At 36.6% G+C, this 11,424-nt stretch overlaps 1 protein-coding gene across 1 annotated transcript; it reads left to right on the plus strand.

The window, feature by feature from the left end:
* The first annotated feature begins 3,993 nt into the window (after positions 1–3,993).
* Positions 3,994–10,188, plus strand: dhrs7 (dehydrogenase/reductase (SDR family) member 7). The gene is made up of 7 exons (XM_032547155.1): positions 3,994–4,188; positions 5,200–5,352; positions 5,449–5,555; positions 6,167–6,406; positions 7,115–7,237; positions 7,315–7,530; positions 9,481–10,188. Exons 1-7 carry the CDS (start codon positions 4,059–4,061, stop codon positions 9,520–9,522), a joined length of 1,011 nt encoding a protein of 336 aa, XP_032403046.1. The 5' UTR covers positions 3,994–4,058; the 3' UTR covers positions 9,523–10,188.
* Positions 10,189–11,424: the final 1,236 nt, after the last annotated feature.

Consider the following 11,424-nt stretch of genomic DNA (forward strand, 5'->3'; position numbering starts at 1 on the left):
CTTCCTTGGAAACAGTAATAAAACAAACCACTTCATTTTACTGGTTTGGGGCAATAAAATGGATTCATAAGAAGTTAAAGTTTTTTGGTGTCTGGAAAATCAGCAGTTTCAAAAACCTCCCAATTGTTGAGTCTCACTAAGCTGTTACCTAGCAACCTCAGCAAAGTCTAGCCCATCACCTAGCAACCCGAGCTGAGCTCCAGAACGTTTGGTCAGCTGGTTTTATTGCTGTATGTGCTGTACAATGGCTGCTGGAAAACACAACAAGTGTTTCGTTGTTGACTTACCATCCAGAAACCACTTGCTGCATTCTTGTTGGTTGTGCAGGAGGCTCCACTTCTGCTTTTCAAAGATGTATGGCTGTTTAATTGCGCATCTGTTAGCACCCATTTTCACATATAAGTGTAAATGTTGAATTCCAGCAGCTTATTTGGATATAAAGGGACAAGACGCCCTAAAACAGCTCATTCTGTTTTGTTGAATGTTCTAAACTCTGTGTGCTGAGGAATAAAGATCTCTGCATAAAGAAAATTAATGTCTGATATTTTTTCACAAGTTTATATGCACAAAATCTACGTAATTATTAATTGAAAAGGAAAAAAGCTGCTACTGCCTCTTTAAACTCAGTGCAGTGTAGAACATCCTGTACATCTCATGTCTTCATAGGGCCAAATAAATTGGTTTTATTTCTCTTTTTTTCAAAAAAAAAAATTTGAGAGCTCCAGGATGAAGACATTTATTTACTTCTTGGTGATTTTCTGAAGAGGACACAGCATTAAAAATGTAAATCAGTTCTGTGAGGCTGTAAGATCATTTTAGACATATAGCAGCATGAACATCCTGACTGCCAGGGGACTGTTTGTCCTGAGTGGGACACCACCAGTAACAGGATACGTCCCAGTACATACACTTCAAATAGCATGCTGAGCTGCCCTGATGCACATCATGTGTCTAAAATTAACTAGATTTTTTAAAGAAACTTCTCACTGAACTGTACTCACAGTTTCTGTTTAAAATAGCAGCAGCAGGCCGACATCACCAACCAGATTGGTTACTGTCTTTGGCAGAATCATAATTCAGCATGGTGTATTATTTACTACTAAGAGTAGAAGATTAAGAAACACCAGACTCAGCAGTTATGACATGTATTTAGCTGAAACTGTGTAACTTCATTAATAAGTAAGTAAATAAGTCAAGTTTATTTATAAAGCGCTTTTCACAGACATCAAATCACAAAGCGCTGTACAATATAAATCAGCCTTAAAACCATACAAAACATAAAACCAACATAAGAAACAAAATAAAATCAAGACATAAAAGCCTGGGAAAATGAAAATGTTTTTAGCTGCATTTTAAAAATCTCCACAGAGTTAGCAAAGCAGAGCTGCAAGGACAAACTGTTCCACAGCCTTGGGGCCACCGACTGGAAGGCCGGTCCCCTTTAGTTTTTAACCATGTTCCTGGAACAATAAAAAAGTTCAGACTTTGAGAACGAAGACCACGAGCTGCAGAATATTTAGTTAAAAGCTGACAAAGATAATCAGGAGCCTGGCCATGTAATGCTCTGTATGTCAGCACAAGAACTTTAAAACGAATTCTAAAATCAACTGGGAGCCAGTGGAATGAATATAGAACCAGAGAGATATGACAGAATTTACTGGATTTGGTGAGAAGTCTGGCTGCTGCGTTCTCTATAGATTGCAAACGTGAAATTGAGGTTTTATCCAGCCTGTTAAAAAGGGGCATTACAGTAGTCTAGACGAGATGATACAAAAGCATGAATGATTTTCTCCAGGTCAACTCTGGTGACCATTTGTCTGATTTTAGAAATGTTTCTTAAATGAAAGAAACAAGAACAGGAAACAACCTTTATGTGTGAGTCGAAACCTAATGATGAATCAAATGTGACACCTAGATTTTTACCTTTGATTTTACTAACGGGCAGAAGGATGCAATTGCCTGGCTGATATTGTTGTGTAAGTGACTGGGAGCAATACTCATAGTTTCTGTCTTACTGGTGTTTAAAACCAGAAAGTTACTGGAGAGCCAATCACTGATACGGGACAAACATTGGACAAGGATGGTCATAATAGCTGTTAAAACTGATGCTGTTTGTTGTTTGAAAAAGCAGGAGTCAAACAAGTTAAAAATTGACATTTATGCTACATTTACTGGTTTTAGTGCATTCTTCTTTGAAAAAATGGTAATTCCGGACATTGTTCAGAAAGTCAACATACATTGACTTAAAAAAATAATCGGATTGGTGAAATATATTTAAAAAGTACAGAACTGTTTGACAGATAATAATATGATATAATATCTTTCTCTCAATGTGGAGAAGGAAAACTATTTAATATAATATAATATATGTATTTATAATTTATGAATTTGACTATCTCCAGAGACCTGAGAGGACAAATCACTCAAGCAGACAGCAATGAAACATAAGCCTGATTGAATTATTTGGACTATTAGAAATATGTGTTTAAGGTTTAATAAGATTTAAGTTAGCAAATTTACACTTATTTTATGAAACTTTATGTAATAATATTTGAAAAAGAGTAAAAATGTTTGGACTCATCTGCTTTGAAAGGTCAATGTTCTCCTTTCATTTCAATAAAATTTTTTATTCATTTATAAAGATATAAACACCAGATGAATAACTGAAATGACACAACTCATCATGAATTATGTAAAATGCCAAATGAAATGAAATAATTGCAACTTTTTTATTCTGTTAGTGACATGTAAAATCTGTTAAGTAGAAATTTTAATCTTTAAAATATTCAAACACTGTATAAATGTTTTATACTTACCAGGAAACAGCAATAAAATAACCACGAACATGCAATCTTTCCTAATAATACACTCATATAATACAGTCATATGATAAATAACCTATTATATTTTTTGTATTGTAAAGGCACATTGATGCTTGAGATTGTACTTATTTTTATAAGAAATTGTTTTACTGAATAGCTGATGTCCAATTTTAATGGTGTAGCCTGCAGGCATTTAGGGTGTGGTATGTTGTTGCCATGGATGCATATTTGTGTATATAAACAGTAAGATATAAAATATTTCCAAATACAATGCCCCAAAATGAAAACTTTAGGCATTTTATAACATTTTTATTATCACGTTAGATGTTTTAAATTAAGTTTTAATTTGTCTGATTGCATGTAGGAAGAAAAAGAAATGACAATAATTCACATCAACCTTAACATGCCATCCTTAAATCAAAACATGGCGGTGGCAGGATCATGCTGTGGGCATACTTTTCTTCAGAAGAGACAGGAGAGTTGGTTAATATTAATAGGAAGGAGCTAAATGCATAAAAGCATTATCTCCTCAGCATGACATGAAGTGTTAATCATCCATTCATTAAGGTCAAGCGTGTGGCAGAACATGCAGAACCTTGGCCTAGTCAAAGTTCTGATCTAAATCCAAGAGAGAATATGTGGTAAGACCTGGAAATGGATGTTCACAGAGGTTCTCCACCCATCCAGGTGAATATTTCTGTCTCTAGATGTGCAAAGGAAGAAATCTAACCCAAAAATTTTAATTTATTTATCAAGGAATAGTGCATGCTAATTAACATGGGTACATTAAAGCAACCATGTGTGCCAGATTTAGCTCCAAGGACTAATTTTCATCTGTTGATTATAGAAAATTAAAGAAAAACAATTGAGATGCACATGGAAGGACACGCGTAACATATAATTTACAGCAAATTACAAGAAATGGTTTATAGTGGTACAAATGAGCAATTATAAAAATAGCTAGTTAGCTGTAGTTAATTTGTAGTTGGTTCAGAGAGGCTTAATAAAAATGCATTCCAGACTTTTCAGATTTTTAAAAGGACTTTGTGTTAATATATGAAATCCCATTAAAACACTTGTTCGTGCCAAGATGTGAAAAAGCTTAATAACTAGCTAGCTAAATAGATCGATCTTAATTTTGAAAATATTACAGTACAGGAAGTGACGTCATTACAGATTATCTTCCTCTCTGCAGTTGTTTTTTTTATTCTCCGTGTTGAACTCCTTTCCTGACAAATGGATTGGTGCTTTTGCTCCCTCCTGTGGAGTTTTATTCTTCTGTGTTTGCTCGTCCACGTCGTGTGTTTTATTTTTGGGGACGCAGACTTAACTCTCCAGCTAGCTAGCTTAATAGGACACAAACCAGGTGAGATCCGGTCGCTGGGAACAGTGGGAGCTGTGGGAGGGTTGCGCCTGTTTTGGATCGACACAACAAATGTTGAAGATAAAAAACTGTTTCGCAAAACCAGGAAAGCCAATAAAATCGGCATTTTTCAGAATAACAAATGCACAGTTGTCACGTAACATTTGCTAAAACTTCTCTTGTGTCCCCGCTATGCTGCCTTTGGAGCTAACAGTTAAACAGGAAGTTGTCCCTTCAAAATAAAGTCATCGCGACTCAAACAGGAAGTTAACCATGGTTAAAACCATTTAAGAGTCTAAGTCATTTGTACGTTGTAGTCAACCAGATTTCCGCAAAATCTGGTTGACCACCAGATGTTTATATTTCATATTGAACTGTTGTCAGATTCTGTATAAATATTGATAAAATGTGTAACATGAATAAATCTACTGTTACTTTTTCATAGTGTTATTGTTTATGTTTTTAATTTTAATGCTCAGTATTTATATAAAAACCATTTTTAAAATACATTTATTTCAAAGAGATAAAGTTAAAACATCCATCCATCCATTTTCTGTTCACCCTTTGTCCCTAATGGGGTCGGGAGGGCTGCTGGTGTCCATCTCCAGCTACGTTCCAGGCGAGAGGCGGGGTACACCCTGGACAGGTCACCAGTCTGTCGCAGGGCAACACAGAGACATACAGGACAAACAACCATGCACACGCACAAAATTAAATATTGTTTCCTAAAGATGAAAAAAAAAGGGCCCAAACACTGAATCCTGGGGACTCCACTGGTTAAACCAGTTGAGTATATTTCATTTATTTACTAGAGCTGTTGATTTTTTGTGATAAACTCTAAAATAAAGACTTAGATATTGAAAAATGTGAACATAACTATAGAGCCACCTTTCTCTTTAGGATTTCTTACTTAAATAATAGACTGAGATATGGTAAATAGTTTAAATTTAATTCTTTCTGAATTAAAATGTTATATTTTCCAGATGAAAGTTGTTTTGTTGTTGTTTTTCCCAGAATCCAGGCTGAGAGGGCTGGTGGTCTGGGTCACCGGAGCCTCCAGTGGGATTGGAGAAGAACTGGCCTATCAGCTGGCGAAGTGCGGGTCTCGACTTGTCCTGTCCGCTCGCCGAGAAGACCAACTGAACCGAGTTAAACAAAAATGTCTGGGTGAGTTATTCGGTTTTCAAATAACTTTCCTAAATGTCCAAGAATTTTTATTTAAACTAAAATAACACAAGTTTGGTTTTTCATGTCTTCTTCAAGAGATCTCCAGCCTCAAAGACGAAGATGTTCTTGTTCTTCCTCTTGATTTGTTGGACAGGAAGTCGCATGAGGAAAAAACAAAAACTGTGGTTGAATACTTTGGATATGTAAGATCATCACATTTTTTTGCATCCAAAGGAGAAAAGTGTTCTTATCTCCTTTCACAACCAAGAAACTAGTTGAGAATACAAATATTTTACAAGCGGGGTAAGACATTTAAAACTATTTAAAACAAAAAAGCATGTAGTAAACGTAAGAATAGGTTTTAAAAGCATCTATAGCAAGATTTTTAAATTGGGGTGTTTCCATTAAGCAAATTTATTTTCGGAATTTCATGTTTGCATACTTTTATGGTTAACTGAAGCACAGCTAATGTAGATGACAAATAGTTGTGGTCCAAGCACTGACCCCTGAGGAACACCCTTCACTATGTACAGTATATCTATACTTAAATGTGAAGCAGTTTATGTGGAGTTTTTAATGTTATTTAACCTAAATAGAGATATAATGACAAACATGAAAAAGCAACACTCAGCTTCTATGCACCACAAATCTGGAACAAACATCCAGGAAACTTCAAAACAGCCGAAACACTGAGTTATTTGTTATACAAATAAACTTGATTGATTGATTGAGTGAGGACAGGGTCAGTTCCACTGTGTGTGTTTCTGAAAATTAGATTTTGAAACTCTCGACATTTCCCAAACCTCCTCCTCAGATTGACGTCCTGATCAACAACGGGGGGCGGAGCCAGCGCTCCCTGTTCCTGGAGACCCGCGTCGAGGTTTACGAGGCCTTGATGGAGCTGAACTTCATCGGCACGGTGTCTCTGACCAAGCAGGTGCTGCCTCACATGACACAGAGAGGCAGAGGGAGCGTGGTGACCGTCAGCAGCGTGGTCGGCCTGGCTGGGGCGCCCCTATCCACAGGATACTCTGCCAGCAAGCACGCGCTGCAGGTGATGGGATTTCAATCTGTCAAACTTTACTGGACGATAAATTGTCCCAGAACTTATCGCAATAATCAATAATATTGTTGGTTCGAGACCTTTTTCAAGTAATACAATAGTAATAGTGGCATAATAATGTAAGTTCTCATGCGACGTCACACTTCTGTGAACTTTGTAGCTGACTGCCATCTTGGTGGGCAGTTGCCATGACAACAATAAGCAAGTCACAAGCTGAGAATTAGCTCTCGCCTTGTTCCTATCTAAATATGATAAGTACCTCACATCTATTACTCAGTTACACCTTTTGAGTACTTTACCCTCCTCTGTGTAATACTAAGATAAATATCGGTGATATTTACTGCAGTACTTATTGCCAAACTACCAAAATTAGCTGAGCTAATGTAGCTTTTTTCTGCAAGACATTTTAAATATTCACAATAAATAAACCAAACAGCAGAAATAACAATTAAAATAAACAAATAAGTCTCTGAAAACAAAATTGTCCTTAAAAAAAGGCTATTTCAGACAAAATCACCAGACTGAAGACTTTTATCATCCAGATTTTGATAGAAAAGAGAAAAACGCTACATCATGCAAGTGAAAATGATTGAACTCATTTTAATTTATCACTGCAATTAACTGATTATTGCCTTGTCATGAATCTAAATTATAATTACCAGCGTAACTAGAACCTGTTTTGTGGCTTTTCGTCCACAGGGTTTCTTTAACTCTCTTCGAACTGAGCTGACAGACTTCCCAAGTATCCTCATCAGCATGGTGTGTCCGGGTCCGGTTCAGTCAGACATCGTCAACAACTCCTTCACTGAAGAACTAAACAAGGTAACGCATTTTATTTTCTCTCTATGCCTCCAATTACTTGGCTGTTTCTGTTTTCTCTAACCTGTTTTCCTCCCAAGCCTGTGGCCGTAGTCGGCAGCCAGGAGCACAAGATGTCGACGAGTCGCTGTGTGCGTTTGATGCTGGTGGGAATTGCAAACGGTGTGAAGGAAATGTGGATTGCCCAGCAGCCCTTCCTGATCTTTTACTACGCCTGGCAGTACGCACCTACAGTGGCCTGGGCCGTGACCAACCAGCTGGGCAGGAAAAGGGTGCAGAACTTCAAAGCTGGTGTGGTACGTTTGTTTTCAACACTGCTAAAACACAAAATCTTACCAAGTAATTTCAGTCTGGTTTCTAGTGCAAATGTCTTAGCATATGTGAAATAAGACAAAACTAACTTCAAGGTACATTTTTGGCAAGATATAGGACCTTGTTTTAAGTCAATTATTCCTCAATATTCACGAAAATGTATTAGTTCCATTAGCAGATTATTTCATTTATAACATGTTATAGGTGAAATAATCTACCAGTGGAACTAGAACTTTTTCATCAATATTAAGGAATAATTTATTTAAAACAAGCTCTTACTTACTGCTGAAAAGTTACTTGTAAGTTTGTTTAGTCTGATTTCAATTGCACTAAGAAACTAGACAGAAATACTTAGTAAGATTTTGTGTTTTTGCTGTGAATGTATTGCTCTCCTCATCATTATTCTGCCACCATCGTGCTTCGACATAAGGATAGTGAGTTCAGAGTGATTTTGCTGCCAGACAGTACAGGGCCGTCCCAAGCCTTTTCGGGGCCCTAAGCAGATTTTTTGGGCCCCCCATACCAACATGTCAACATCAGATATTTAATCACTTCCTAACTTTTTAGATGTGTAACATGCCTGCCATCATTAGCATTATTTGTAATTAGCTTAACATTGTACCGATGTTACTGTAGCTGTTGATTTTAACCTTACAAGAGTAGCTAACTAAAAAATATTTGGATATTATTTTAGATATTCAAAAGTAACATCAGCTAATTAACACCAGATCTACAGTATTTAAATTTAGTGCAACAGGTTTGATATCTTATATTTCCACAACAGGGGCAGCAGCCAGCAACAGGAAGATATTTACATATTATTTGTCTTAATATAGAAATATTGTTGTTTCCTTTACAAACTCAAGACCTTTTTGGTGTAGCAACTCACAATCTCTATACTTAAATTTTTAATTTGGTCATCCTACGTTTAACTGCCTGCTTTAACTGCCTGCTTTGTATGCATGTTGAGGGATTTAATAAACAAATAAATTGAAAAAAGAAATAATTTTTCCATGTATTTACATTGTACCGACGTTATTATAGTTGTTGATTTTATATATATATATATATATTGTACCCTGCCAGGGGGTCTTTTTGTGGGCTCTAGTGTCCCTTAGTTTTTGATAGTAGGCTGACAGGAAAGGGGGAAGACATGCAGCAAATATCGTCAGGACCGGGAGAACCCGCGACGGCCAGCGTCGAGGACTCAAGGCCTCCAAATATGGGTCGCGCTAACCCCTACTCCACCACGGCACGCCCCAAGGCCTGTTGATTTTTAACCTTACAAAAATTAACTTTAAGTTTTAACCTTAACTTTTTGTATGTGTTTATACATAAAATATGTTTGCATTGGCCAAATAAATGTGCAGTTTGAGATTTAAAAAATTAATTTGCTCAATGGAAGCACATCGATTTGAAAAAACAAACAAAACCAAACCAAAGTAAAGTTCCTTCCATTGCATTTCTCTTTAATCTTTAATCTCAGAATTCTGACTTTAAAGTCAGAATTATTATTTTTTTTCGGTGGCCCTAATCCTCTTCCATATATTCACGAGTGATTTTAATTGCTTCTCTTATTTAATGTAAACAACGGAATTGGATAATTGTGTTTTTCGACATTAGCGGAATATTGAGACGGTTTTGCGCAGATTTGTGGTGGAAGCGCATCTACAATGACGTACCTCTGCTGGAAACCAGCGGGAGAGTTTGAGGCGTAATGGGAGGAAAAGGGAAGAAATCTACCAATCGAGAAATATTTTTCAACATTGAAGTCTGTGTATTTAAAGAAATGTGAGGGTCAAGTTTGTGGCCACGGAACAATTACTGGAAATTTAAAAATCTCTCATTCAGTTTTCATCCTTGAATGAGAACCATTCTGATTTTGTTTACCACTGTGCCAAATCGGAGCTGACAGGCGGCCCTTTCTGTTGCAGGACGCGGACTCCGCATACTTCACTAAACCAAAAACCTCCTGAAAGACGACACATCCTGAAGAGGAAGGACTCCGCCGCATTCCTGACGCTGGCTGTTGTCTACCAGAAAAGATTTAAGGGTGAAGGATAGCTTTTTTGAAAGCTCGGCGCTCCTTCCAGCCCAAATGTAATTTCTCTTTTAGATGAAAATGTTTAACCTTGCCTGAAGACCATATAAGTAAGAATGATAATGTACTTGTGCTGACCTTTCCGATGCACAATAAAATCAGTTTTTGTAACCTGATAATGTCTAAAAAAACATTTTTTTGCCAACATTTTATTTTCAATGTACATTTACACATATATAAAAATCACTTTGTACAGAAATCTGTGGACACATTCCTTTGAACGCCTGTAAACAGCTGATTGTAAACAAAAACAATAGCACTGACATAACGAGAGCAAGATATTCCCAAGGCACATCCTTGATATCCTGAACAGAACATTCAAATTATCATCCCTTTTTTGGGTGACATGGAGGTGAAATCAGAAAAATGTGGAAAAAGTTCAATAAAACCAGATGTTTTCCTAAAAAGGAAGCGGATTCTCTTTTCAATTCTAATAGATTGAAATGTGCTGGACTCAGATTTTGGCATCAAATGTTTCTGTAATGCAGCATTATGTAATAATAAATGCAAAATCTAATAAAATTCACATTTTGTAATGTCACATTTTGTGCTGATTATTTAAAAACATTATTTTTAGAAATAATGTAATGTAATAAAGGATTAATCTATTTTTTGATCATACTAATAACTTGTACTTCATAAAGCAATCATGTTGTAGATTCAATAACCATTTAAATTGAAACTTTGGTCAATAACTTGGTCATTTAGTTGCGTTTTATCCAGAACTTGGGTATTAACCTACATGTAAAAACGATCCAATATGCGTTTATTACATTTTGCGTTATATTTAATGCTGTTTTAAAGCTGCGGTATGTCACTTTAACATTTGTTGGAACTGTCACCATGTCATGAGAGATAATCTGTGAAAAGAACATCGATCTCCTCCACCTCCTATCTGAGCTGCTACTGACGTCTGAAAAAAATGCTCCGCCCTCGACCGAAGACAACCAATCAGAGCCAGGAGGGGGGTCTCAGCACTGTCAGGCCACTTCCTATTGGCTGCTTAATGTGTCAATTGTGGAGAAATAATTTATCATTACAGAGAAATCGTTCACCGTCTTCTACGCTAACGAGCCTAGCATACACATACTCTTCTAGCTGCAGATAGCAAGGAAGGGATTCTGATTGACAGCATTAAGACCCGCCCCAAGGCTCTGATTGGTTGTTTCCAGTTGCCACTGGGAAAAGGTGGAGGAGCTTTTTAGATGATTTGTTTCATGACAGACAACTTCAACAAATATGTCTATTTTTTTATATAAAAGTTACATACTGCAACTTTAAATATGTTTTATTATATGTTAAATCCCAATTTTATTACATTATTACATAAAGTGGTGCTACAGTTTCTGTTAAAAATGATTAAAAACTCCCACTTAAAGCTGCAGTATGTAACTTCTTAAAAATATATATATATTTTTTACATATTTGCTAAACTTGTAACTATGTCATGACCTTATGAGACAGATAATGTGTTAAAAAAAAGAAATTAAGAAATCAAACTCCTATGCTAGAAACAACCAATCAGAGCCAGGAGGCGGTTCTTAGCGCTGTCAATCAACCTCTGCTTCAGCATTTTCCCATCAGCATAGCATGTCATGAATGCTACACCAGTTAGCATGTCGGAAAAATTGTTTTCCATTATTGTAAGATGCTTCTGAGTACATGAAGGTTGATTGACAACGCTAAGACCCGCCTCCTGGCTCTGATTGGTTGTTTTCCGTCAACCAATCAGAGCGGCAATAGTAGCTCAGGGAGGAAGTGGAGGAGATGAATGTTT

The sequence above is a fragment of the Xiphophorus hellerii genome, chromosome 19 (assembly GCF_003331165.1).
Source record: "Xiphophorus hellerii strain 12219 chromosome 19, Xiphophorus_hellerii-4.1, whole genome shotgun sequence".
In the NCBI taxonomy this organism is placed as follows: domain Eukaryota; kingdom Metazoa; phylum Chordata; class Actinopteri; order Cyprinodontiformes; family Poeciliidae; genus Xiphophorus; species Xiphophorus hellerii.